We start from the raw sequence: 27,666 nt of genomic DNA, 5'->3' as shown, positions 1-27,666 counted from the left end.
ATTAAACCATAGTCACCTTCTAAAAATCCTCTTCTAATATGTGCACATGCTATCTTGACACAACGTTGCTTCTGTGACTCTTAAGGGATCAGTTCATCACTGAATTTTTATCTTCAAAAACATCCTCCATGCTATTTAAAGCAGGGAAGAAAAGAGTAATCTTATAATAAACTACTTAAAAAGCACAGGTGATTCTCATCACAGAGTCCTGGATTAATTACAAAGCTGATGTCTGAACGAGGATCCATCACTATGGTCTTGTTTCATGATAGTGCCCAAGGGTTCAGTGCTGTGCTATCCAATATGGCAGCCAGTAGACATGTGGGGCTACTGAGCAAATTGTGGACAGTCTGCATTGAGATGGGCTTTAACTGTAAAATACACCAGACTTCAAAGATTTAATATGAACATATGTTTCATTAAATTTTATTGTAGATTATATGTTGAATGATTATATTTTGATATATTTAAATAATATATTTATCAAACTATATTAAAATTAACTTCACCTATTTCACTTTTTAAAAATGTGACTACTCGATCATTTGAAATTACATGTGTAGCTCACATTCTATTTCTATTAGAGAGTCATTAACCTACTTGCCTAAGTCCCAGGGAACGTTGAGGAAGACTCAGAAGCATACCCCTGGAGCCAGACCTGTCTCCACTCACACTTCCTTCCATTGCCAACCCTGGCCTGGATTGACTAGGTAACTCTCTACCAGAGGCAGTAAAGACAAACAATGAAAGTAAGACATCCTTGGTACTCAGCTCCACACTTGGTAGTGTGCCACTTTGGGCAGCTTCTTTTAAACTTTCTTCACCTACTCTCTCCCATCAGTAAAATTGAAAAAGTGTATCACATACCTCAATAACTTTTAAGGATGCAGTGGACTAGTTGATATAAAATCTTTAGAATGGTTCCTGGCACACAATCAGTGCCATATAAGTTGACTCCTAGCATCATTGTTAAATGTTCATCTGCTTTAAACTGAAGGCCAGAAGTTTTAGTAATGATGAATAGTGTCGGTTCATGAGTCATTTTTGTAAATAGACCTTTCTACATTCAGAAGTACTGGTCAGACCTACCAATTCATTTTTGTCCCCAACAATCCTGTTTTGGTACACGGAGATTATTTTATGTATGAAGTGTCATGTTACATGAAAATTCAAACACTGTTAGTGAACAAAGAAACATGAAAAAAAAACTATTTCTTCCATTTATCACCAAAACCAAAAGCAAATGGATTCTATTTCCTCAGTTACACAGTAGGTGTGCATGCACCTTGAATGACCAAGGTGACTAATACTTCCACCATGGTTGAAGGGTTACCGTGGAAACATATCTACAAGAATTTAAAGACTGCTGAATCCATTCTCCTCAATTACTTACTGAGGATCTATGATTTCTTGACTTGCAAAAAAAAGCCACACAAAAATTAGAAGCTACATTAGTACTTCTACCAAATATATCCAGCCAACTCATCCTCAAAGCTTTAGACAATACTCAGCCTTTTTAGGTACTAGAGAGTTTGAAAGTACTAAATGAAAAAAAAAAGCAATTCATTAAGCAAAGGATGCTGCACGCGTAATAAGGAATTAGAATTCTGGAAGAAATACAAATTAGAAATAATCTGAAATAATACTTCCAATTACAGCTCTAGCTCATAATATAATTAACATATCCTTTGAGTTTTACTGCTCATCATGATAATTAAAATAAAACTCCTTCTGCTTTAGCCAATATGATTCTCCTGAAAGCAAAAATGACTTTCAACAATTTTCAGATGCTCAAGATGAGCATTTTAAACAAATGAAGACACTTTTCTTGAAAGGGAAGTTCCTAGCCATTTTCTAGTTTGCACCAAGATATAATCACATCAGAGACAGAATTGATTTAATTATCCTAATGGCAAATTCAAATTGCATTATAATTGCTAATTTCAAATTATCTGGCAGTGCGTGTGTGTGTGTGTGTGCACCCATGTAAGCACATGGATGCACACAGAGAATGAATTGACTTCAGTAGGTTGTGCCTAATTGATTCATTACCTTTAGTGTCAAATCTTATCCTGAAGTGCTCATGCCAAATAAGCCAAAGCCTCTTCCCCATTTCCTCCGCCTGCTCCATTCCCTAATACAGATGAACATTAAATTATTAGGCAAAGGAGAAAGACTTCCTCATTGAGTGGCAATTTGAAAATAGGGAAAATTCAAGCAGTTTTCTCATGCATGAGCTACCTATAGACCACCAGAAACTTTCTATCAACAAATATAAAGGCAGGCAGAAGATACTACAAGGAGTGGTTCAGTCAACTTTCAGACCTGGTAGAAAAAAGAAAAAGTATTTAAATTCAAAACCTTGCTTTGAAGGCTGCCAGCTTGTGGAATTTTCAGTAGATTTATGATTTGTGATTAAGGGCTTTATATTTCATTTGCTATATTCCCTTTTGATATTAGTTCATTCTTAAATAGCTTTATAATTCTATGGGAAGGAGAAGAAAAACATGTAAATATTAAACTGATAAGATTTGTCTAAACCTAGGATAGCCAAAGCAGAATATAGGATGAGCATCCCTAATCCAAAATTCCAAAATCCTACGTACTCTAAAATCTGAAACAGAGTTGATGTGATGCTGTAAGTCATTAATTCCACACCTGACCTCATGTGATGGGTCACAGTCAAAGTACAAGCACAGAAACTTTTTGTATGGAATTATCTCTGGGCTACGTGCATAAAGTGTACATGAAACAAATTACTTTATGTTTAGGCTTCGGGCCCATCCCCAAGACATTATATATGTCAATATCCCCAAATCCAAAATCTGAAACACTTCAAGAATTTCAGATAGGGGATACTCAACTTACATAGATAAGAAATCATATCTCTCTTCTCTTGAATCTCAGATCTGTTTTTTCCTTCCTTTTAAAATAAATGACAGGAAAAGAATTAGAATCACCTGTCATGGGAGAGCTACACGTAACTTAGAAAATGCAGAACCTCATCAACACAAACTGGTTTCCACTGCAAGTGGGGGTGGCCACCAAGTCACAGGCTCTCACAGTGACAAAACGGTGGTAAAAATTGGGATAAAGGAGGAGCAGTGCATTAGAATGCAAGAAAATACATGGGCTGCAAGAATCGTCCTAACTCTTGAGCCAAGATTACAAGTTTCTTCCTTATTAGAATGAATTTTGTAAGCCCCCAAAAGACAGACAAAAATAAATAAAATATATAATAATAATACTCTAAAGCTTAAGAATAAGCAGCCACGCACAGTGGTACACAACTATAAGTCCAGTTGCTTAGGAGACAGGAGAATCACTTGAGCCCAGAAGTTCAAGGCCAGCATGGGCAACATAGGAAGAGTCAAAAGAAAGAGAGAATAAAACAGTAAACATAAGTTAGCACTGGATTTTTTTCCCATGCTGTCCTTATTTAAGGTATTTGAATCTCCATATTAAATATCAGTTGTGATTTATAAGAGTTAAGAGTATAAATGTGATTGTTTGATTACTTTTGAAAACAGTACTTGATGTTTAAGAGAGTATGGTTTATGTACGCTGTAATTTTATGTTTATGAGATCTACTGAGGTCACTTAAATACTTAGCCATTATTTGCCAGTTTTTCAAAATCAATACTTTAAAAAAATATTTGAGGATACTCCTGTTTTTAAATGTATGAATATGTCTGAAAATGCTTAAAGGAATTTAATTCATTGAGTAAATGGTGGGGGTTTTGGTTTGGGGGTTTGCGTGTGTGTGTGTGTGTGTGTGTGTGTGTGTGTGTGTGTGTGTGTGTGTGTGTCGTGCTGGGATTGAACCCAGAATTTGTGCCTGTGAGGACTACCAACTGAGCTATATCCCTAGCCCGAGAACAAATGGAGTTAATTTTGTATAATTTGAAAACAAATCAAAGTAAAATGCACTTCTTTTACAAAAAAAAAGTAGACTTACAAAAAAAATTTATATTAAAATGCCATTGTAATTGGATCTTACCCGTCATTGACTACCGGTCCAGTACAGCCACACCTGTGGAGAGGTCTCAGCGGGGGGGGGGGGGGGGGGTGAGGTTCTTTGCCTCACCTCTGTTGACCCCCAAATTTTAGCTGAATGATCATGACAAGCAGAAGGGAGGAAGATATACCAAGTCAATTGACGGCTCCTTTTGGGAAAATTGTACCACCGATGATATCATCAGCAAAAATACCCCAACACTACCACAAGTCGCTGCACCAACAGATAGTTCACAATGCATACAAATGACACATAGTTCTGTAAGCAGTTCAGTGCAAGTTCTGTAAGCAGTTCAGTGATGGCTATTGCAGAAACTGTAGATTAGTTTTTTCTTTGTCTTCACCGGCACAGGGATGAAGATAGGAATTCTGGCAATAATGACTAAAGAAAAAATTAGGTAACATTCCAGAAGACACTAAAAGAAAACAATTTTCTTAACAATTTATATTATCTTCATCGTTAAAAGGCTGAGAAAAACTGTTTTTATATTTTTCAGCTTTAATAACTTCAGCATCAATTAAAACAAGCAGGTATAAATATTTCTTTGCCTCCAGAAAGTCCCTAACAAATACTTGAAAACTGCATTGCATTGAAAAAAAGTGTGTCATAAATCACTGTAGTATTGCTGAAAGAATGAGAAATACTGACATAGAATAGCCCACCAGCTGGCCAACATCATATTACACTTTTCTCCCACATTAGATGTTGAGTTTTCTGCCTTAGAATTGCATGATTTGGAAAGGCTCTCGTATATATAATGTTGAGTATTAAAGTGTAAAACAGCCAGGCACAATGGCACATGCCTGGAATCCTAGTGGTTGGGGAGGCTGAGACAAGAGAATCACAAGTTCAAAGCCAGCCTCTGCAACTTAGTGTGGCTCTATACAACTTAGTGAGACCCTGTCTCTAAAAAAAATATTTTTTTAAAGGGTTGGGGGTGTGTCTCAGTGGTTAAGAACCCCTGGGTTCAATCCTTGGTATAAAACAAAAATAAAAGTGCAAAACAGTGGATAATAGTTTATTAGCTACGATGTCGATTAGCTGCCGTAACTCAAGTGTCCAATCAGTCAGCGCTCAGGGCTAACATTGCTGCCTCAGGGTTCAGAGACCTTTCTAGAAGGGAAGAAGGTATCCTTTCCTTTTAAGTCCACAATCAAAAATTGCCTGTATCACTTCAGTTTATATCTCATGAGCTATCACTTGGTCATATGGCCACATTTATCAGCAAGTAATGCTTAGAAATTTAGTCTTTTGAGTGTCCTTGTGCCTAGATAAAACTTCTATCATTAAAGAAAGAGGAAATAATGGATATTCAGGACTCCTAGCCTCCCTCTCACAAATATGCCCCTTTAAATGTTTAAAAAAGAAGTAAAAATGGTTCATCTGTTTACATTCATGCAGAAAAAAAAGAAACAAACAAGATACATACAATAAATTATTGCCTTCATAACATACCCACAGTTCAATGTCAGTATGTAATGAAGTTTATCTCGGTATAAAAGTTGAATTTTAAAAAGGACAAATGGTTAGTCATAGATTTATGTTTATTCAATTTAAAGTATCCTCTATTGTTCCCTTTCTCCTTTGTGAAGTCAAAATGTCCTTTATTTTATGCAATAATATTGATGCTAAATGGCAATATATTTTTCCATTTTGTAAATGTTTACACAACATGTTCCATGTTTATGGAGCACCAAGCACTATACAAAATGTCAAGGATTCACTGGTTATAATTGTCTTTTGCTTCCAAAATTTATAATCTAAAGAAAAGATGGATGATTAATAGAGTTTCAAACTAGGATCTTTCCTAAAAATAATGTAGAAGGTACTAGAAGAGAATATTCTGAGGGACTTAATTTGAAGTAGGAAGTCAACAATGGCTTCAAGAAAGAAGGGATATTTAAGATACATTCTGCAAATGAATAGCAGTGAGCTAGAAGACTAGTAGCAAAGGAGAGGGCTGTAGGCTGGTGGGTTGGCATTGCAGAGGTGAAGGAGGAAGAATCTGGTCAATGAATGGTCCTAAAAGAATGTTCTATGGCCAGAACTAAGTAATCACAAGGAATCATAGCAGCGGGGTCACCAAGGAACAGGTAGAGGGTCTCAAAAGTTATGCACAGATTTCAGATTTGCATCCAAGGACAATGAGAAGACATAGAAAGGGTTTCGGCAGGAAAACAAAATTTGATTTACATTTTTAAAAAGGTGCTCTGGCTGGGAGCATGAAGAATGAACAAGGGAATATAGATGATGAAGTAATCTGGTCAAGAGGTGGGGGAGGGAATACAGGCAGAGAGGATGGCAAGAAGGGCACAGAGATTTGCCTCTTGGGTAGATGATTGTGAGACATGTGACTCTGGGAGACAGAAGCAAGACTGATTAAGATGGGCCCTGAAGTCAGACTGACTGGGGTCAAACCTGGCTCTATGCTGGCAGTGAACCTTGTCTCCTAGTCTCAGTTTCTTCATCTATAGAAGAGAAAGTCTAATACTAACTGTACCTCAAACATGGTGAGAAATGAGATCATTCACTTAAATGGAATGATGATTGGATGTATAAACATTACTACTTTATTACTGTTGTTTCCATTACCAGTGTTATTCATAATAGAATAAAAGCCAAGACTCTTGGGGCTAGGGTTATAGCTCAGTGGTAGAATTCTTGCCTGGCACATGTGAGGCACTGGGTTCAATCCTCAGAGTCACATAAAGATAAATAAATAAAAGGCATTGATTGTATCTAACTACAACTAAAAAATTTTTTTAAAAAGCCAAGACTCATCAGATTCTGGTTTGGACAAATTATTTCAGGATAAAGAAACAGAGAAGAACGATTAGCAGACTTCTCAATTTGGCAATATGTTTTTCACATATCAAAATCCTACCACATACAGTTATTAGGAAAAGTCCTTATAGAAATACATTTTTCAAGATCTCATCTTATTCCTGGGATCCAGGCTCAATTTTCATATCTTGACAACGCTAATCCTGGCATATGTACAAATTCATAATGAATAATTATCAAGATATTAGACATAGGGGCTGGAGTTGTGGCTCAGTGATAGAGAGCTTGCCTCGCATGTATGAGGCACTGGTTTTGATTCTTAGCATCACATATAAATAAATGAATTAAATAAAGGTCCATCAACAACTAAAAAATATTTAAGTATTAGACATAAAAGTCCTGGAGTTTTCTAATTTTCCTTTCTTCGAGGTCCATCCCTATATCTTATTTCTTTCATCCTAAACAACAGAGAGATCCAGCTTCCTTAAGGAATTCTTCAGACTACCCAAACGATATTTCATGTAAACCACTCTAGAGAGAGAAACTTGCATTTCCATTTTATCAGTACTTGAGGTAAGCTCTGTGCTTAGTGCTGAGGATTCAGGGTAAGGAAGCCGAGCCTCCCTCGTGAAGTTCAAGGTCTCATGTGAAACTTCTCCTGGATTCATGCATTGCTTAGATGTAGCCCATCCACAGTTATTCAGACACTGGAGAAAATGATAGTGCATGTTGAAACTCTCACACTGCTCCAATGTTTAAATCTTCTTTATATGACAGACCTCAAACTTTAAGGTTTCTTATAAGACCATTTGAAATAGGTCCCAGTGGGCTCATGGCACTACACACAGGTGTCATTTTTTAACCAAATTTCAGCACTGAAATTCATTTCATGAAAATAAAGGCTATGTATGTCAATAACACAAGCAGTCTTATTTTACATTTGTACTGTCTAGTTAGAAGAAAAAGAGAAAAGTCAATCACCTTCTATCCTTGATTCCAAGACTTATTTCCATATAAGATCACATGTTTGAGGTTGAGGTGCCTTTACACTGTTATACACACTTATTCTGGTGGCTTTTGTTTTCCTGGAAAGGTGTTCTCAAATCAATGCCATGGTGAATAGTCAATGCTGACTTAGAAGTTGATTCAATACAAGTCCTTGACTAACTTGGTAAAAGACAGGGGGAGGGGAGAGGGATGGGCAACTAAGCAACTAGATTTCTTGCCTCAGCTCCTCTGCCAGCTAGCTCCTAGCCACCTAGCCTGGGATATCTGCCCAGTCGCTTCAGTCCTCTGGTCTGTCACCCCATCTATGCAATAAAGGTTTGCATTTGTGTTTCTCGAACTTTGTAGTAAGGAACTAAGTTTTTAAATTTTTCCATTAGCTAAGGATGAACACATTCTTGAACAACATGATGCCACAGTAATGTTAAATAGCTATAAGAATTTTTAAACTTACTCTTAATTTCTCTAGCAGTCTCGTGTGCACAGACTGCATGGGGCCACACACCTGCGTTTTGAGTGGCACTGACTTGACTACTATGACAGATCACTATGTAGATTAGATAGTGATTCTACAAATGATTTTTCACATTAATTTATTTCATTTGGGTAAAATAATCAGCTTATATTTTCCAGCTAGACAGTAACTAAGCAATGAAAATCCAAAAAATTCTAGGGAAGTGCTGTTTTAAAAAGGTCTCACTCATGGGGGTTTCCAGAGAACAATGACATGGATAATTCAACTGGCGATGACTGACAAATGACCATCAATGCAGAAGATGCCTTTTGGGCCACACTAATCTCAACATTTTCTCTCAATTAATAAAACAAAAAAATTACAAAATATGAGTTTATCAGTTACTTCATTAAAAGTGTGAATTTACTATCAGGAATATTACTCTTTTGCTAGAAATATCAGTCCCTGTTCCAGGGGCAGAAATTTTTCAAAAGGAGGAGATTGATACATGGTGGTTTGTTCTAGGATGTGTTTCCTCTGCAGCATCAAGTCCATTTAAGAAAGATAACTACTTAATGGCTAGACTAGCCATTAATGGCGCAAAGCCATTGCAGTGAATGGGAGCACAGCCTGGTGAGGATGCACCAAAATGCAAGGGTCTTCACAAACAGGAAACCCTGTTGCATTTCTTAATGACTCTCACCAAGGTAAATGTACAAAAAAAAAAAATGTGCTTGCTCTTCCTTTTTTTTCTACCAGTCTGGCAACTGGGAAAAATGCTAAAAAAAAAAAGCCCTAAAAATTGCCCAATTCACTCTCTCAAGTTGAAGAAGCGGGAATTGCTTCAAATTCAAGAAAGTTTCTCCCGAACAGGTCAATGTCAGTTACCTCCTGGATGTCTACTAAAAGTTTAGTTTGGGAGGTTAGCGCAACAATCAGAGGTTGCTCAGTTCTTGAGCCCCAGGCTGATAAATAAGTATGTGGAGGGCTTATTAATATATGATTGCTGGCTCTACTCCAGAATTCTTGTTTCAAAGAGCCAGGATGGGAGTACAGTGTGACCTTCACAATTAGGTTCCAGGAGGTGCTAATGCTGTTGCTCCTGATCCTAGGAACACACTTTGAGAATCACTGGTAGAAACATGTGTTGACAGAATACAGACCACTTCAGAGGTCATGTGGTCCAAACCTTTCATTTTACAGGCGAGGAACCTGAGTTCAGAGAGAATGTCTTGGTCATATACCAGTACTCAGCCTCTGCTCGTTCTCTCTCCCACACACCTATAAAATCAGTTTAGGTTTCCAGAGCTTAATCTCACTGTTCATCTCATAATTCTCTATAGTCATGGACCACCTAACAATGTTTCCTTCCATAATAGACTCCAAACATGATGGTGGTTCCATAAGATTATAATGGAGCTGAAAATTTTCTATCACCTAATATTTTTAATGTATCTTTTCTATGTTGAGATATGTTGAGATGCACAAATACTTACCCTTATGTTACAATCGCCTCCAGTATTCAGGACAGTACTGTTCTGTCTAGGTTTATAGCTGAGGGACAACAGATTACACCATACAGGCTTACTGCATAGTCAACGGCGACATTGAGATTTGTGTCAGTGCTCTCTACGAAGTTCACACATGGAAATTGCTCAACAGCATTCTTAAGAACAGGCTACCACATAAAGGGAGGCACACTGTATTTTGGGTGCATATTAGGTCCCTGCTCTCTGAGGAGGGGCACCAGCAGAGGCTTCGTGCTGTTGATCTTCATGCACTGCCTGATAGCACCATGGGAAGTGGAGTAAGAGAGGGGATTGAACTTGGGACATGTTTATGGCTGAAGTTTAGGTGCTCCTGGAGAAGTGACCTCAGAAAAGGAAACAGTTTCCATTAAGTAAAACTGGGTCATGAACTAATCCGATTTCTTCTCCTGCCTTTAATTCTCCATCTTCTCATCACTTTTCACTGTTGTTTGTAATTAATTTCCTTTTTCTAGGGAGTAGGGGTCCCACAATTCCAAGAATATTGCTTTGTCTCATCTACCTTGACCCTCTTCATATTGGACTCCTTCAGCCCAAGAGACACACCCTGGAAGGCAACAAGGTGACAAAGATCTGGTTCTTCTAGTCCCTGAAAATTGTTCCCTAATAATTGAGTGGATGTCAACTTAACCTCACTCCTAGATTGCTAGGAAAGTATAAATTCTGCAAAATTTGAACCATATATGGAATGTATTTCCATGCCAGCAATTCCCATAAGCAATTTTAATTTTCTTAAACTCAAAAGTATGTTTGAACTTGTTCATCCATTCTGTTGTTAAAATTGATTATGTTTAACACTGAGAGGACTGACCAATATATTTAATATCTGGTATAGTTCAGCAGAAACAGAACTCTGAAAATCATGATGACTTTTTCATCTGTAAAATGGGTGTATATAGATGTATTCATTGAAAAATATTTGATATTTGATATTCAAGTGGACTGCATCGTTTGATTGGTCAGACACCATTCTTGCTTCTCAGGGGTTGTGCTGTGCCATACAGTGCCAGGCACAATTTTGCTTCAGGGCCAGGACTTAGGAACGAAACAGGCACAGCTCCTGTCTCACAGAACTTGTCATCTAGCAGACAAGCCAAACAAGTAAGAATTCCAGTTTAATTCCAAAATCAAAACAGTGAAGAAACAAAACCAAGTAATAGAAACAAACAATGAAAAGCAAAAGATGCAAAGGTATCGTGACCAGGAAAGGCCTTGTAGAGAGGAACTTCTGAGCCTAGATGTGAAGATAAAGAAGAAACAGCCATCGACTTGGAGGGAGAGTAGGGAACAAAAAAGAATGTTCTAGGCAGAAGGAGCAAACCCAAAGATCCACAGGCAAAAAAAAAAAAAAAAAGTTGGAGTGTTCAAGGAAAAAGAAGGTGAGTATGACTTCAGCACAATGAGCCAGAGGAAGAGTGACCCTATTTGCATTGGAAGAGGCAGGCAGGCATTTGGAGTTGACTCCAAGGGCAAGGTTAGACACTGAATTTGAGCAAGGTAGTGATATATGTTTAAGATGAACAAAAAAAAGGCAAATGTGGACAGTGGGAAGTTGGGAGGACAGTGCAGTAAAGCAGAGGGGTAGTGATGGTCCTGCCTGAGATCACAGCTTTGGGAAGTGGAAGTAATGATAAGATTTGGGAAATGCTTCAGCAGTAGAGATAGTGCCAGAATATGGGTTGTGGAAGTTTCCTGGGATGCTAGACACATGTGTGAAATGCTCCTATCCCTATAAAATAAACTCATGATAAAACATAAGATGTTCATTACAATGCAATTAAATATGGCTTCCATTAAAAGCATCAGCTTCCTTTTCTTCTCATGCTTCGATCATCTGAAAGCTTGCATTTAGATTTTTCTTTCAGTTTGTCTCTCCTGATGCATTTAGAACAGACTACCTTTGTCATTTGGAGTGTCTAAGCATCATCTTGAATTCCAAGAAAGGTGGAAAGCAGCTGAGTCCCCTTCCTATGGGAGAAGCCTCAGCTATAAGAATTTTATTCAACTAGCACTGAAAATAGATAGTCCACGGGCATGGTGGCACAGGCCTGTAATCCCAGGTGTCACCAGAGACTGAAGCAGGAGGACTGGGAGTTCAAGCCCAGCCTCAGCAACTTAGCAAGGCGCTAAACAACTCAGTGAGACCTGGTCTCTAAATAAAATAAAAAATAGGGTTGGGGATGTGGCTTAGTGGTCAAGTGCCCCTGAGTTCAATCCCTAGTACCCAAAAGGAAAAAAAAAAAAAAGGAAAGAGGTAATACAACCCATGTTCCATGCACCACTCTTAATGCTTTAAAAATAATGACCCCCGGCTGGGGATGTGGCTCAAGCGGTAGCGCGCTCGCCTGGCATGCGTGCGGCCCGGGTTCGATCCTCAGCACCACATACCAACAAAGATGTTGTGTCTGCCGAGAACTAAAAAATAAATATTAAAATTCTCTCTCTCTCTCTCTCTCTCTCTCTCTCTCTCTCTCTCTCTCTCTCTCTCTCTCTCCCTCTTCTCTCACTCTCTCTTTAAAAAAATAAAAATAAAAAAATAAAAATAAAAATAATGACCCATTTTATTGAATTCTCATAATAGTATAAACCTAATCTGTTTGTAATTCCCATTTACTAGATGAGAAAAACTAAGGTACGTTCAACATACATTCAAGGATGCATCATGTAGCTCCTCAGTAGAAGAGCCTAGAAAGCTCTAAACCCAGAGCACTGGCTTTAGGAATGCGCTTCTAACCACCATGCAACACTGCCTCCTGGTAACTGAGTACAGTCAGACAGCCTGAGGTTTTGCAAAGTGACCAAAGATGTAAGAAATGGGCACAGGTGACTTGCAGTGCTGTTATGGAGGTTAAGTGTCCAGCACAAGCAGCAACTTGATGAGGATTGTGGAGTCCCCTAGCTGTGTTTTTGGCAGCCTGGTCTGATACTGGTGTTTGCTATGTCAAGATTCCCTTGGGTCCTGCCTTTTTGCTGAGTCTGCTCTCTAATTCCCATTGATTCAGAGCTTCCTGCTTCCCTTCCAATAAATCATTCTTCTGCTTAAATGATCTGCAACCAGAACCCTGGCCAACATGGCTAATTGATGGATGTATCAGCAGAGAGCCAAATGCTCATAATGAAAGTCAAGGTTCCCGCAGAGGCTCCTGCAGCTCTTTCTACCTTTAGAGCCCTGGATTTCTACTAGTACACTTCCTTCCTCCGTTGCCATGGCTGCCTGGCTCCCAGGGATCCCTACCTCAGGTCATCTGCACTCAGGTGACAGCCATGTCTGTGATGCACGGCCCCTGGCCAGAACCCACGGATCTAGGAGTACACCCTGACCATGGCACACCTGACAATGTGGAAGTCTTCTGCTTCCACAGGGCTATGGAAGTCAGCCCAGAGGGTTCTGATGCCCAGAAGGGAGTGGACTCAGGCACAGTGATAGCTGTGTCGGGAGAGGGTCCACCCCCCGCCCCAACTGCCTCGGCACTTGCTCTTTCCTCATTCTCCATTATTCAATCCTTTAATTCTATGAAATGGCCTGATGAGAACCTTTCCCAAAAAAGGCTCCTCTTTGTTACAATTCAACTTCTGTCTTTAGTAACATCATAACTTAGCTACAATGATTCACTGAAAGCCCTTTTCTCTGCCTCCCCATCTCCCTGACACCCACAGATAGGAGTTCTTACAATAATATTTTCTCCTTGTGATTCAGGTATCATAGGAAAAGATAAAGCAAAAGATGACATAAACACGAAATCATCTTTCACAAAGATCAAAAATAAATAAATAAACAAGACCCCTTCAGTGTTAAAACATTTTTTACCTTGCTTTTGCCAAACTCCATTATCCAATTTTTCCATTTTATATCTGCTCACAGTTTAAGACTCATTAAAGCCTCAAAAATTTCATCCTTTAATGACAAGCTTTAGAAACGCAGCTCTTTGGGTACTTAGATGTGAGTGAGTGATTTGAATTAGTGGGGTTGGTATCTTTGTTTTAAATGGCTTAAATATCTTAAAAGGTACAGTCCTCCACTAAAAGCTAGGCCCCTTGGAGAAATGGCTGAATGCTCCCAAGGGGACGGGTGGGGACAAAATGAGCCTGGAGCATCTTGTTATACCAGGAAGTAAACAAGTGCTCCCAAAAAATGCTGAGGACGTGTCACAGTGACATAGAAGCCAACTTGAAGGGGATCTCAGGACACATATCTGGTTCATTCTGCATACCAAAGGAGTCTGTCTATACAGTGACAAATGAATAAGGGAAAAGGAAAGACTCTTGCAGAATGTCAAGTGCCAACTGGTAAATGTGGGTAGAGTGCTGGAGTGGCCGTCATGTCATAGACAGGATCAGGCAGGAGTAATCAAAGGATACTAAATCAAATTTTGGGGGCTGGAGACCCTGGTTCAATCCCAGCACTGCATTTTTTTTTTAAAGTGACTAAGAACAACATTTTGATGAGGAACAGGGCATTTGCATGTCTCATCACAAAATTATGATACAATGAATAAAATAAGCAACATCTTGACCAGATGATTAAATTTAACATCACCAATGAGGAGAAGATGGACATGGTGCATCTCCAGATGTGACCCCTGTCCCCTAAGAAAGACACATCACCTATGCAGTGTTCCAGCCAAGAACATATAGCTGGAGTCTCTAATCATAAGATCAGACAAATCCAAAATTCTACTTTAAAAAGGGAGCAAGTACTGGATTCTTCAACAATTCAATGTTACAAAAGCAAGGCAGGTTTGTAGGAATGTTCCAAATTAAAGAAACTAAAAAGACATGAGAAACCAAGGCAACATCAGAGCCTACACTAGACCATGGGCTGTGGATGAGGAAATGCTACTGAGGACATTCTTGGGCCAACTGCAAAAACTGGGATATAGAGAATAGTTTGCACACACACATTGTATGCAGGATATGTTTACTGGAGTTTTGTAAGTGGACTATGCTCATGTAAGATATTTAGAAAAAACACACTGGAGTACTTAGAAGTACAGGCCACACTGTATAATGTAACCTGGAACATTTCAGAAAAACTGAAGAGAACCCATGAATGAGAAAGAAAATGGGTAAAAATTAAATAGTCAGTGAATTTGGAAGAGTATTGCTGTGTAGTTTATATTTTTATTCTTATTTTTGTAGCCATTTGAAAATGGCTCCAAATCAGGAGTTAAAAAGGAAAGATTTGAGGGAGGAGAATGACTGTAAAAGGTCACAGGGGATGATGGACATGTTCTAGCGCATGACTATGCCTACGCACTGAACACATCGATTTGTACACCTAAGATCCGCATCTTTTACAGTATGTAAAATATCAACAGAATTTATTTGAAAAGGCACAAAGGGTAAAAGGTCATTATTTCAAAATGTTCTGTAATGCATTTAAAGGCAGAAAGAAGAGGGGGTTCTTGCTTTGCCTCTTGAGAGGTCTCCAGGGTCTGCTGTGCCATGGATAGAAGCAGCCCATCTGGCCAGGTCTGTTTTATTCCAGCCAGGATGGACATAAGCATAGATAAAGACAAAGCACACACACACAGAAAGCCACACAATCTCTCTTTCTGAAGAATTTTGTGGGGGAAATTCACCATTTTGTGTTAACATTTCATAATGAACACAATACTTACATGCACTGTTAAGATAAAATGTACAAATACTCAACAAAATCTTGCCCGTGAAGAACTCCTTCATATTATCCCAGAGGCTGAGATCATCACTTACCATTCTCAGAAAGTTCCCCCAGTAAGTGGGGAGAGTCTGTAAGTTTCTCCACAGTATGTAGATGGTTGCTAGCATCCTATACTCCCAGTGTTTTGAGGCCCAATTCAGATGATCCCTCATCCAGAAGCTCCCCAGTCCTAAATTGCTTGTACCACCTCTTAATCTCTGTTAAGTTCATGAACATCTACCTTATAACAGCTACTTATGAACTAGCCCCCTCCAATGCAGCCCTAGGAAATTATTCCCTGCACTGAGAACCATGCCTGGCATATTTAAAAAGTCTGTTGGATTGAACTAGTCTGAGCTGAATGACCATGGGCACATTATCTGTCGCTTTCTACCAAGAAACCCACATTTTCTATGCCATTTCCTCTAATGGACTTCCCACTGGAGAACATGATAGCTAGTTCTAAAAGACTTTGTTATAACTAATCCAATAAAACTTTATGGGATACAGACTTTAAACTCTTTGGTTTAAGTAGGAAGAGAAATTTTTTTTAAAAAATCAATTTATTGCTCAGAAAACCCTAGGAGAAACTCATAGCAAAATATTTATGCTAACTCACTACCAGGAAAATTCAGACAAGCTGCTACATGATCTATAACTAGTCAACTACACTGGAAAAGGACACCTCATTTCAGCCGGAAAATACTAAAAATGAAGCAATGATAGCTAACACTTAGTACTCAACTGCCAGGAAAATCCAAGAGCCAAGTGCACAACCAAGAAATGGTAGAGCGAGGGTTTGAACCCAGACAGATTGGCCTAAAAATCTACATTTTTAACCACTATATCAGTTGTTATAAGCTAAATTATGTTGTCCTGCCAAAACTCCTAAGTTGAAGTTCTAAAATACCAGTATTTTAGAAGGTAGGTGTATTTAGAGATAAGATGATTAAGATAAAGAGTCCCTTCAAGTAGGGCCCTAATCCAAAAGGACTAGTGAGCCCTGAAGAGAAAGAGAGGGCAAGGATGTTCCTGCACAGAGGAAAGGCCACACAAGGACATGGTGAGATGGCTGCTGTCTGCAAGCCAAGGAGAGAGGATTCCAGAGAAACCCAACCTGTTGATACCTTAATCTTGGACTTTCATTCTCCAGATTGTAAAAAGATAAAATTTAGTTGGTTAAGTATTCAAGACCGTGGTGTTCTATTATGACAGCCATAGCAAACTAATACAAATAGCGTAAGTTAAATATCAATTTTCCCTCCTTCTAGAGAGTTCCAAGATGAAGTCTATAGCGTAAGTTAAATATCAATTTTCCCTCCTTCTAGAGAGTTCCAAGATGAAGTCTGCGGTCAGAGTTACTGGAAGCACTCAACCCAATTAGCAAGCAACACTAAGTCACTAAAAGATCACACATCCTTGCTACAGAGCAGTTTCTTTCTACATTGAATACTACCCATCAATGTTCTTATCAGAACTCCTTTCCATCCTTCCTTTGTTCCAAGGAACTGATAAGGAATTTCTGACTACTAAACTCAACTATATTCTTTACTTTCCTTATCTCCTCCAGATGAGGTCTCACACTGGCATGTCACAATTACTAGACAACAGTTTTTATCTTTCCCTACTGGACAGTGACCCATGCTTTTATTAAGCACAGTCAGGATACTGCTCCACTGAATGCACTTGGAAAGTATCCTTATCCTTGTTGCAAAACCATGCTTCATTGTGAGAGAGTCGGTGGCTTTTCAGGACATTCCATGTTTCACACACAATCCTAAATACCCATTTGCAAAGTGGGATTTTCATCTAAGACACTTAAACAGTGACTGATCTAATTCACCCACTGTAGAGAATATTGTAATTCTTTTGCTCCAACTCAATGACTTCAAACAAAACAGCATACACCCTTTCCTGACCCTCGCATCATCCAAGTCGTTGTCTTTTCCTTTATCTTGAGAAGAACAGACTGTGCCCCACAATTAAAGATTGAAAGAAATCAGAGGTTATTGTTTTTTAGTTCATTTGAGGGGTTCTGGACAGCTGCATGTGGTTTGAAAACTATATTTTTAATAGAAAAATGGTCACTGAGATGATGTACTAATGATGAAAACAGGGGCTCAGGAAGATTAGGCAATGCCTTGAGGGGTTTGGAGGGTGGAGCAAGGGCCAGACAAGAGCATGGGGGTTACGAAGGACCTCTAGTCACCTGGGTTAAAATTGACTCTCAGGGGCAAAGAACTTACCTACAAACATTTCTTCCCTAGTCTGAGTGCAAATGCAATCATTTTATATCAAATGAATAGGTTTATTACCAAGAGAGTATAGCTTAGCTGACTGCACATTTTTTTCACATAAACAGCCAGCATCTGTCAAACTCTTGGTATATTCTAGACACTGCACTTCATATACTAACACAGATCTTAGCATTTCAAAATGAACTAGGGTTCAGCCTGTCCTTGAAAAGAAAAGCTCTGCAACTAAGGCCACGACTACCCCTGTGGTGTTCGGGACCTAAGGCTCCAGTACAAATGAGGGCCTGCCAATCACTGTAAAGTGTTAATCCACAATCCTCCTCCCTAACTTATCTGCCTTTATGACATCCTCGAAGGCCAGGTTCAATGTTGAATTCTCAGTCTTCCGAGTTCTGGGCCAGACATAAATGAACAGCCCTGGTCAATGGACAGTCTGTTCTTTCTTCACCCGGACTCACTCTCCTCAAGGGGGTCTTCTGAGACCCCTAGCCCACCTTCTCAAGCTCCTCCACAATTTTAGCAAAGAGCTGCCCCTTTGGGCAATCAGGGATTAGGCCTGCAGTCTCTCCTGGCTCAGACTCTAGCCACAGGCTTGGGGTCTTGGGGCAGGGAATTCCATGCAGGACTTGTATCAGGGAGGGGAGCAATGTAGACTGTGGGTGGCCACCCTGCTTGGACTAGTAGATTTTTAGCCCTTTGAGGAGGGCACAGCCTGCAGGGTAAACCAGGCCAGACTCTCTAAACCCAGGATAAATGTGTGTTTGTGTGTTTGTGTGTGTAAGGGGGGGGGTTCTTTGCTTAGTCCAAAAGCAGTATGACTAAAAGCCCTCTATTTTATGCTAACTAGATCAACCGGTCTTTCCTTGAAGCTCTCAGGGAGAGTGACTACTTAAAGAAGAATAAACAAGCAGAGGATGACAGGTACTGATTCCTGTACAGTGAAATACTTGTGGCTATTTAGAGGGGAAATGGATATCTTGATATGAAAGAAGGAAAAAATAAATATTCTTCACACAGTAAATTTATTGAATGGCAATTTTAGAAGATCAGAAGGTGTGGGATCCTTGCCTTATAGCAAAAATTGTCTCCTTAAACTGTTTTCTTTCTATTTCTGAAAGAGCTTTGCAGAGACACCAAAGACAGATGAAGAATTAGCAGCGTGGCTGGGGTTGCAAAGCTGAACCCCAGGACAAATCTGATTGCCAAACCAAAGATGGCAGGGGAGGCTTGGGTTTGCTGCAAACACAAAGACCTGCCAAGGAGACAGACCCGTGGGAGGGTGGGAGGCGGATGAAGGAGGTCACAAGAATCAGAAGAGGCTAAGGACATGGGCTTCACCCCCATCACTAGGCAAACGAGATACTGGGCTAGTTTCAGGGCAAGTTTCTCAGGTTTCCAATTCCCATACTTCTCTAAAATGGGGTTAGCGCCTGACCATATCACTAGGTTATGCCAGTAAGAACTTAGCTGGAGGCTGCACTTCATTTAGAATTGAAAACATTGCAGACCAGAACTATGGAGACTGCTGCCCCAGGGAAGAAGATGGGGGTCAGTCATTTCCCCGCTACCAACCCTGACATCCAACTTGGGGATCTGCAGAAGCTGTGCGCTGGGGGTTGAGGAATAGATGAGGTTTTAGGCAAACTGAAACCCATGGGACAAAGCAGACAGAGGTAACGGTTACTTCCCAGCCCTGTTTCCAAGTCGTGAGAGGGTACTTTCAAAAGTGGCCCGGCCAGAGGTTCAAAGGACTGGCGCTTAAGGCCCAAGTTGCCGACATCCTCAAATTCCGAAGGGAATATGAGGAAACTGTGCCGCACCCCTCGGGGCTCCAGGCGCGACTAGAGGATGGCTAGCAAAGGGTCTGGGAGGGAACCCCCAGTGCACTGGGGTTCGGGGGGATACGCAACCACTCACCCAGTAGCAGCAGCTTGAGTTCGCGGCGCGCGTCCTTCTTGTCCCGGCGAAGCTGCCTCTCGATCTCAGCGCTAATGCGCTGCGATTCCTTCTCCTCTGCAGACAGACAGCAGCAGCCAGCCATGCTGCGCTGAGCACCCGACGGGGCGACGTCTCCCTGCACTCTCTTAAGCTCAGCGGGGCAGCTCGCCGGGTGAATCCGCGCCAGGAACAAGAGTTTAGAGAGAAAACGCCTGGGCGGATTTGGGTTTCGGAGTAAGAAACTTGGGCCTCGAGGGCTTAATCACTCCTCAAGGGTTAGATCTGAGGCAAGGGCGAATGCTGAGCGCTGGGAGCGCTTAAACGCACCCCGAGTCCGGGCTCACCCAGCACCACGCTTGATCCGGGGAGGAAAAGGGCTTAGCCGCGAGGTTGGGAAACTGCTGCCCCCGGGAAGAAGCGCGCGCTCTTTGGCACAGTAGCAGGACACCCAGTTAGGCGAAGGAGATCGCGTACAAAAAGTTGGGGTTTCGGTGCCGGGAGGGGAGAGTGGGACCTCCCGGGCGTAGGGGTGTCGCAGGCGAGCGGCAGGCGCGGCTTGAGGTGGAGGCAAAGAACCTGGCTGGCCCTTGCTTGGAAAGTTCCGTAAACCTCAGCAGTGACCACAGACTAAGACCGAACGGAAAGGTTCTTCCTGGTGCTGGTGGATCTAAGTGGCGGGAGGAGGCGGAGCGTCTCGAACCTGCAGCCCTGGCGTCTGCCGGAGTAAGCCCTCGGGACACCCCGAACCAATGGCACCTGGGGGCAAAAGAGGGCGACCGCGGAGCTGGAGAGTGCGGGCCCGAGTGGGCGGGAGCAGCCCTCACACCTGCCTTTCTGGCCGCGGTGTCCCAGTGCGGGTCGGGACGCCTGCCAAGGCTGCTGTAATCAGCACGCTCCGGCCGCCGGGCCCTTCTTCCTGCCAGATCCGGGTTGCGCCAGGTGAGTGAGTTTCGCCAACTCTCAGCCTCAGTGGCGGCTGCGGCGGCGTCGGGCTGGAGAAGAAGGCGGGCCCAGCCAAGAGTCTGTTTCGGGACCCAACGCGCCAGGAGCGAGGTTGAGGTCTCTACTCGGATCTGAAGTTGAGGCTTGCACACACCTATACACCACACACACTCGGGTTTCCTAGACAGGCTCCTTCCGCTTCCCCGACACCCCAGCCCAGCTCGGGCTTGACTAGAGCCCCGGGTCAGCTGGGCAGCCTGCCTGCCAAGTGCGACTGGGCCCGAGCCCGCTGGCTCTGCACTGGGAAAGGCAGCCGCCACTGGGTTCAGTTAAAAGTGCAGGAGTGCAGGGTAAATATCCTCCCCGCTCTTCCTACAGCACCGGATGAGGGGGGTTGAGGATGGGAGGCATGGAAAACGACTGGCTGCTTTGCATTTTATGATGGAAAAACTCCTGTTTTGTAGAAGGGCTGGCACGTTCCCGGCACACCTGGCAAAATCCCTGTCCTGGCCGCCTTGGTAAGGTGTGTCTGCACAACCCTACTGGCCCTCCTCCTAGAACGTCCCCATCATGTTTGAACAGGCTTAATAAAAAATCAGAAAGCACCTGGGAGCAACTGAAATGACAAGGTCAAGTTACAACATCTGATTTTTGGCTGCATAGATTTTTGAGGCAGAAAAAGGGAAGGTGGAGGAAGGGATTCTGTGGGCCACAGCAACAGAATCCCTACTTCTCAAGTCAGCATATGCCATGTACACACTTTATGGCATTAGGCAATTAGCTAATGCTTCCTCTATAAAGAGCAGGCGTAAGTGCTTTAAGTATGAGTAACATATATTTTATCAATTCAAGCATATGAGTGGAGTGGTATCATAATTTAAAGAACTTGGCATGATGCTGCTCTCTGGCTTCGAGGTCTTATTTATCTTACAGTTGAGGAACTGTAGACAAATCAGGCATTAAAAATGAGTGTGCATACATTCTTAAAAGCTTGACTCTGAGTTTCATGGCAGGCATAAATAGACAGTAATAGTGACCCCTACAGGAAAACTCCTGGACTTTTCTAATTTGATCTTTTGCCATTTAGTTACCCATTTCTTCTTTAGCTTTTAAGATTCATTTATAGCTTGAGAGTAAGACTTCTTGGCTTCTTAAACTAATGATTGCAGAATAATTATTAGTATTTCAAAATGATTTAAACTAGACCAATTTGAACTTCAGATGAGCTGTAATAACTGACCTTTGAGGTCTCAAGTTGCTAAGATTTCAAAAGTCATATAACGTGTAGACTATGGAAAATCTGCACAACTTTCCTAGGCTATTCAACTTGGTATATATCAGAATCTTTGAACATGTCCATCCCCTTTGACCAAACCAATAATTCCTTCTATAAGATATAAGGAGAGGGGGCTGGGGTTGCAGCTCAGTGGTAGAGTGCTCACCTAATTCGGGTGAGACACCAGGTTCTACCCTCAGCACCACATAAAAATGAATAAATAAAAATAAGGCATTGTGTCCACCTACAACTAAAAAAGTTTTTAAAAAGATATAATCAGGGAGAAGTCCCCATGATTTATAGGCAAAGATTTTATTTCTAATAACAACAAAAACTAGATCAGTAAATTAGTTTATCCACACAATGAGATGTTATGTAGCCTTTAAATATTGTGAATAACAAATATGATCCATTACCACATAATGACAGTTTGACCAGTGACAGACTGCATATATAATGTAGTCCCACAAGATTATTTTGCCAAGTGCTGATGACCTAGCCATCTTAGATTGTATATATACACTCCAGGATGTTCACACATAAACAAAATTACCCAACTATGCATTTCCTGGAATGTACTCCCTTTGTTTAGAAATGAATGATTATATATGAAAAACAAAGATTTGGGGAGAATCATCAAAAATACATTAAGTGAAAGGGTAAGATATAAAAATAGAAGCAGTATGATCTACAAATTTTATTATGAGAACACATTTGCATTTTTAAAATTTTTTTAGTTGTTCTTTTTAGTTACACATGATGGTAGAAAGTATTTTGTCATATCATACATACATGGAGTATAACTTCCCATTCTTGTACATGATACAGAGTTACACTGGTTGTGTATTCATATTTGAACATAGGGAAGCTATGTCCAATTCATTCTACTTCTTTCCCATTCCCACTGCCCTTCACTTTCCCTCATTTCCCCCTGTCCAATTCAGTGAACCTCCACTACCTCCCTGTGCCACCCTACCTGTTGTGAGTCAGCATATACATATTAGAACATTCAGTCTTTGGTTTTTTGAGATTGGCTTATTTCACTTAGCATGATAGCCTCCAGTTCCACTTACTGGCAAATACCATAATTTCATTCTTTCTGTATCTGTACCACATTTTCTTTATCCATTCATCTATTGAGGGCACCTAGGTTGGTGCCACTGCTTAGCTATTGTGAATTGAGCTTATGAACATTGAATACATATGCATTTTTAAGAGATTAAAGGGACATATACTCTAATATATTCTCTGAGTCATAAATGTCACAATTATGCTCTGATTAAAACTGTAGAAAATTATTTGGGGCAACTCACATGAAGTTATTTAGATCCCGCTCTCTTCAGTTGTAAGATAAGGACTAAAATAAACTCAAAGGATTCACCCAACTTGAACATTCAAAGTATTTATCTGATGATTTTCATACTTATATGAAGATATCAAAAATAATTGTAAAGTTGTTTGTTATTCATGGGAACTTTAAAACCACTATATCAAAAGTCAATTTATTTTCTACTTCTATATTTTATTTGTCTCCATTTTTCTTATCTTTAGGATCTGGAGTCAATATAAGAATCATTTTAAGTTATGGATTCACTTGAAACATCTTTCCAGGAAGAGTTTTGAAGGGTTCTTAGTAAAAGATACTTGCTTTGCTAAATTACTCCAAAAAAATGCTGTAATTCTGTCTTATTCCTCTTACTGATTAGAGCTCCATCAGAGGCCTTCCAGGTGCTGCCTGGGTAGCTCATTACCTGGCATTCCTCTAATGTTCATTGAGTCGTGCCAACCCCAGTACTGGGCACGACGAGGATTCAGACAGCAAGACAATTCCAGACTTTAGGTAGTTCTGTAGTCTGCTGGTAACAAGTAAGACTGAGACCCCCAAATCTGAACCTAACCCTTCCTGCTTCCTGGTAAGAACACAAAGTCACCTGAGTGGCTCTTGGGGCCTACAGATATACACAGCAGACCCTCTGCAAACTTCTCCCTCTGCTTAGTCTCATCACCCATGGCTCTCCTAAACTCTAGACAGATGCACCTGCACATTCTCCTCAGGGATGTGCCTTGGTGCATGCTGTTCCCACTTTCAGGAATGCCATCTCTTTCTCCAGGGAAAGTTTGGTCACTTCTTCTACAAACACATCTCTTCTCGGAATCCATCTCCTCCTCTTCTCAAATCCATCTTTCTCTGCTGCCACCACCTATGTTCCCCTCTTCAACAGCCTACCCTGTAGGAGCACCGCTCACAATAACCAGCCGAGGTGTCAGTTGGGGAATGGATGAGAAAATGTGGTATATGCACAGAGTGGAGTTTCACTCAGCCATAAAGAAGAATGAAATTATGTAATTTGCAGGAAAATTGATGGAACTTGAGAACATTATGCTAAGCAAACTAAGTTAAACTCAGAAAGTCAAGGGTTGTATATTTTTTTCTCATATGCGGAAGCTAAAGAGGAAAAAAGAAAAGAAAGGTGTGTGTGGGGGGGTCTTTTGAAAATCGAAGGGAGATGGATAGAGAAAAGGAACCAGGAGGAGGGTGGTGGAGAAGAAAAGGGGAAACACAGAGGAGAGATATTAGCCAAATTCTGTTCTAGTCTATATTGTGTGCATGTATAAATACATAACAATGAATCCCGTCATTATGTACAGCTATAATACACCGATAAAAAGTGTGGGAAAAACTCCTGTCCTATTACACCTGTCTACTTCTGTTAATCTAAGAAGTACTCAGAAGTAGGGTTTTTCTTGTTTATCCATGATTTTTAGATTAGCAAACTTTAGTGGGCTGAATAAAAATTGAAACCAAGAAGAATTCATCTGAGAGAAAGTGTTCTATGGCGAAGACTGAAAAATCAATAAGCAAGACTATAACAAATGAATTTATGGTTTAGGAGGAACTTTGTATATGAGCTAACCCAGGTTGCTACTGGTCCCCTTAATGTCTGCCCTGTTTCTAATTCAGAACTGCCAGAGAATGTACAATAGAGGGCTGAAAGATGCTGTTCTCTTATAAATGTATCATTTTAGAATTTCAAAAGTAACACAAAAATATGTCCTTGAGGAAATTCACAAAGCTAAAATACCACTAACACCCCTGCTCTACCTCAGAGTTTTTCAACCTGCAGTTGTGACTCATTCTTGGATTATAACCAGCATTTTTTAAAAGAATGAAATAAAAAACAGAAAATATTGAAGTATGTTGCGTGTTTTATTGTTTCATAAAATTTTTGCTTCACTTACATACATGATTATTAACTCTTTTTGGGGGTGGGTGGGTACCAGTGGCTTTACCACAGAGCCATAAACCTAGCCCTTTATATATATATATGTTTTTTTATTTTGGGACAGCGTCTCCCTAAGTTGCCCAGACTGGCCTTGAACTTGCACTCGTCCTGCCTCAGCCTCCCAAGTCACTGGGATTACAGGCATGCACCCTGGTGCCTGGCTGAGTATGATCTTAACCAAAATAGCTATCCCTGGGAGTACGGGAATTAACTTGGCCATATTCCAGATGGGTTAGGCTAAATGATTCCAAATTTTATAGTTCATTTTTATACATCCAATGTGTTTCCAATTTTTCTTTCAGTTTTCTGAGTCCAACATGTTCTCTAAAATGGTTTGAGAACAACTTCTGCTACATCTTCTCCAGATTGTAGGTGAGAGTTGATAGAGGAATGACAGATAAGGAGTGAGTAATAATTGTGGCTGGCGGCTGGTTGCACTCAACATTTGTTGCTCTAAGGCAATCAGCATGTCAACAGGTTGCTCCAAAATATTCTCCACCTGAAGCCCAGGAGCTTTTTATTATACAGCTTCTGCTGAAAAGGCTAGAATTGTAGACAATGCAGTCTGCCTCCAAGCACACCTGAATATGAGTGGGCGGGAATTGCTATTATTTGTTTTCAGATCTGACTTCTCATGGGAGTTGAGGATCTCAAGAATGTAAGAATTAGAAATCTCTAAGATGAGAGGTTCAGAGATTTCTGTTTTGCTTGCTTTCAATTTTGTTTAAATTTCCTACTCCACTTACACCATTCTCCTCTTAAAAAATCTGATGCTGACAATTTACTACATATGTATTCTTCTCTACGTTCTTATGTTGTTATAATCATAGATAAGCATAACTACTCTAATAGGCATATATAAACATACACAAGAAAGTTTTTCACCTTCAGGTCTAAAATTGGACCATATTACATCGCCTCTATATTTTGTTTTCTCCTCCAAGAATACCTTATGGGGATATTTTTAAGTAAACAAATTTACATCTGATTCACTCTTTTAAATGACTGTATAATATTCCATGTGAGAAAGAAACATATGTAATTCAGTTTTCCCTCTTTGAAGGACATTGATTTTTGTTTCTAGTTTTTGGCAACTAAAACTAGATGTTTAACAGCATCTGTGTATATGAATCTACATGCATTAGTGTTTTTATCTCTATGGGACAGATTCCTAGGAAAGAGATTGCTATATTAAAGGATACATGCATTTTTTCATTTTAATAGAGGAGGCCAGATTCTATTCTAAAAAGACTAAAGCAACCACAGTTAGTGCCAAAAATATGAGCACCCATCTCCCTATATCCCCACCAGTGACAAATATTATTGATCATTAGTTTGTGGCAGACAGAATAAAATCATACAAAAGTGTTGTTTTCCTTTTCCTGACTATTCATGAATTTGTACATCTCTTTGTATGCTTGTTAGAGTTTGTATTTGCCACACTGTGAATTATCTGTTCATATATTTTGCTATTTAAAAAAAATTGAGTCATTTATCTTTTTCTTGACAATCTGTAAGCTCTTCAATATGACATATCAGTTCTTTGTCATCTAAATGAAAACACAAAAGTACATTGTCTTTTATCATTACATGGAATCTCTTGCCATAGGAAAGACTTTATTTTTACATAGCCAAATATCTTTATTTTCCTGCATGTCATCCAAAATTCTAGTCTTTGTAAAATGATCTCCCCATTTCTACACTGAGCACGCAGCATTAAATTTTTCTGTAGCTATTTTCTTTATTTTGTTTTTAACATTTAAGTGTTTTAGCTTATTTGGTTTTTTTTTTAATGTGTAAGATAAGAGACCAAATTTGTTTTCTTCCAAATGGATAACCAATAGTACTAACATCAAAAATGGAACATTTCATCCCTTTTCCAATTAATCAAATTTTAATCTTTCTCATATATTATCATATTAACCAAGATCCATTCCCTTGAGTCTACACTATTCCTCTGAGCTATTTATAGATTTGATTACATGGGTTTGGGGGAATGTTTTGATACCTGATAGGATACAGGACCCTTCAGTGTTATCAGAATCTTCTTAGTTGGCTCAGACATTTATTCTTCTATATAAACTGCCATTCATCGATGGCTTTCTCTAAACTTCAAATCTTAACCTTGATCCTATCTTTAGCTGCCTTCTCAACACATTGACGTCAATATCTAAAAGGCATCTCAATTTAATAAGTCCAAAGCAAAACCATTTACCAAACTTGTCTGTCTGCATCAGCTGTTGCTACCAGATGTTGGAATTATTCCAAACGACTGTGCAAAGTTTGAACTTTTCCTTCTCACAGTGCAGGAAACACCTGAAAGAAGATGCAGGTCCCCCGAGAGGTAGACAGGCAGGCAGTGGAGCAGCAATGGCCTGGAGGCAGGGCCATGGGGACTAGCAGGGAAGAACAGGCTAAAGCACAGTGTGGTCCCTTGGTATCCATCCATAAGGGATTGGTTCCAGGACACCCCAGACACCAAAATCTGAGAATGCTCAAGT

At 40.2% G+C, this 27,666-nt stretch overlaps 1 protein-coding gene across 1 annotated transcript in view; it reads right to left on the bottom strand.

Annotated features, from left to right (window-relative positions):
- LOC101971412 (guanine nucleotide-binding protein subunit alpha-14) overlaps positions 1 to 20,894 on the bottom strand; it is a 192,765-nt gene extending 171,871 nt beyond the window's left edge. Inside the window, exon 1 of the mRNA XM_005324118.5 lies at positions 19,643 to 20,894. Within this exon, the coding sequence (XP_005324175.1) occupies positions 19,643 to 19,766 (124 nt within the window). The 5' untranslated portion in view covers positions 19,767 to 20,894. The remainder of the gene's footprint in view (positions 1 to 19,642) is intronic.
- Between the last annotated feature and the right edge of the window lie 6,772 nt (positions 20,895 to 27,666).

This window comes from Ictidomys tridecemlineatus, chromosome 4 (assembly GCF_052094955.1).
Source record: "Ictidomys tridecemlineatus isolate mIctTri1 chromosome 4, mIctTri1.hap1, whole genome shotgun sequence".
Lineage (NCBI taxonomy): Eukaryota > Metazoa > Chordata > Mammalia > Rodentia > Sciuridae > Ictidomys > Ictidomys tridecemlineatus.
Note: the sequence above shows the minus strand (reverse complement) of the source record. Positions and strands in the feature narration are given on the sequence as shown.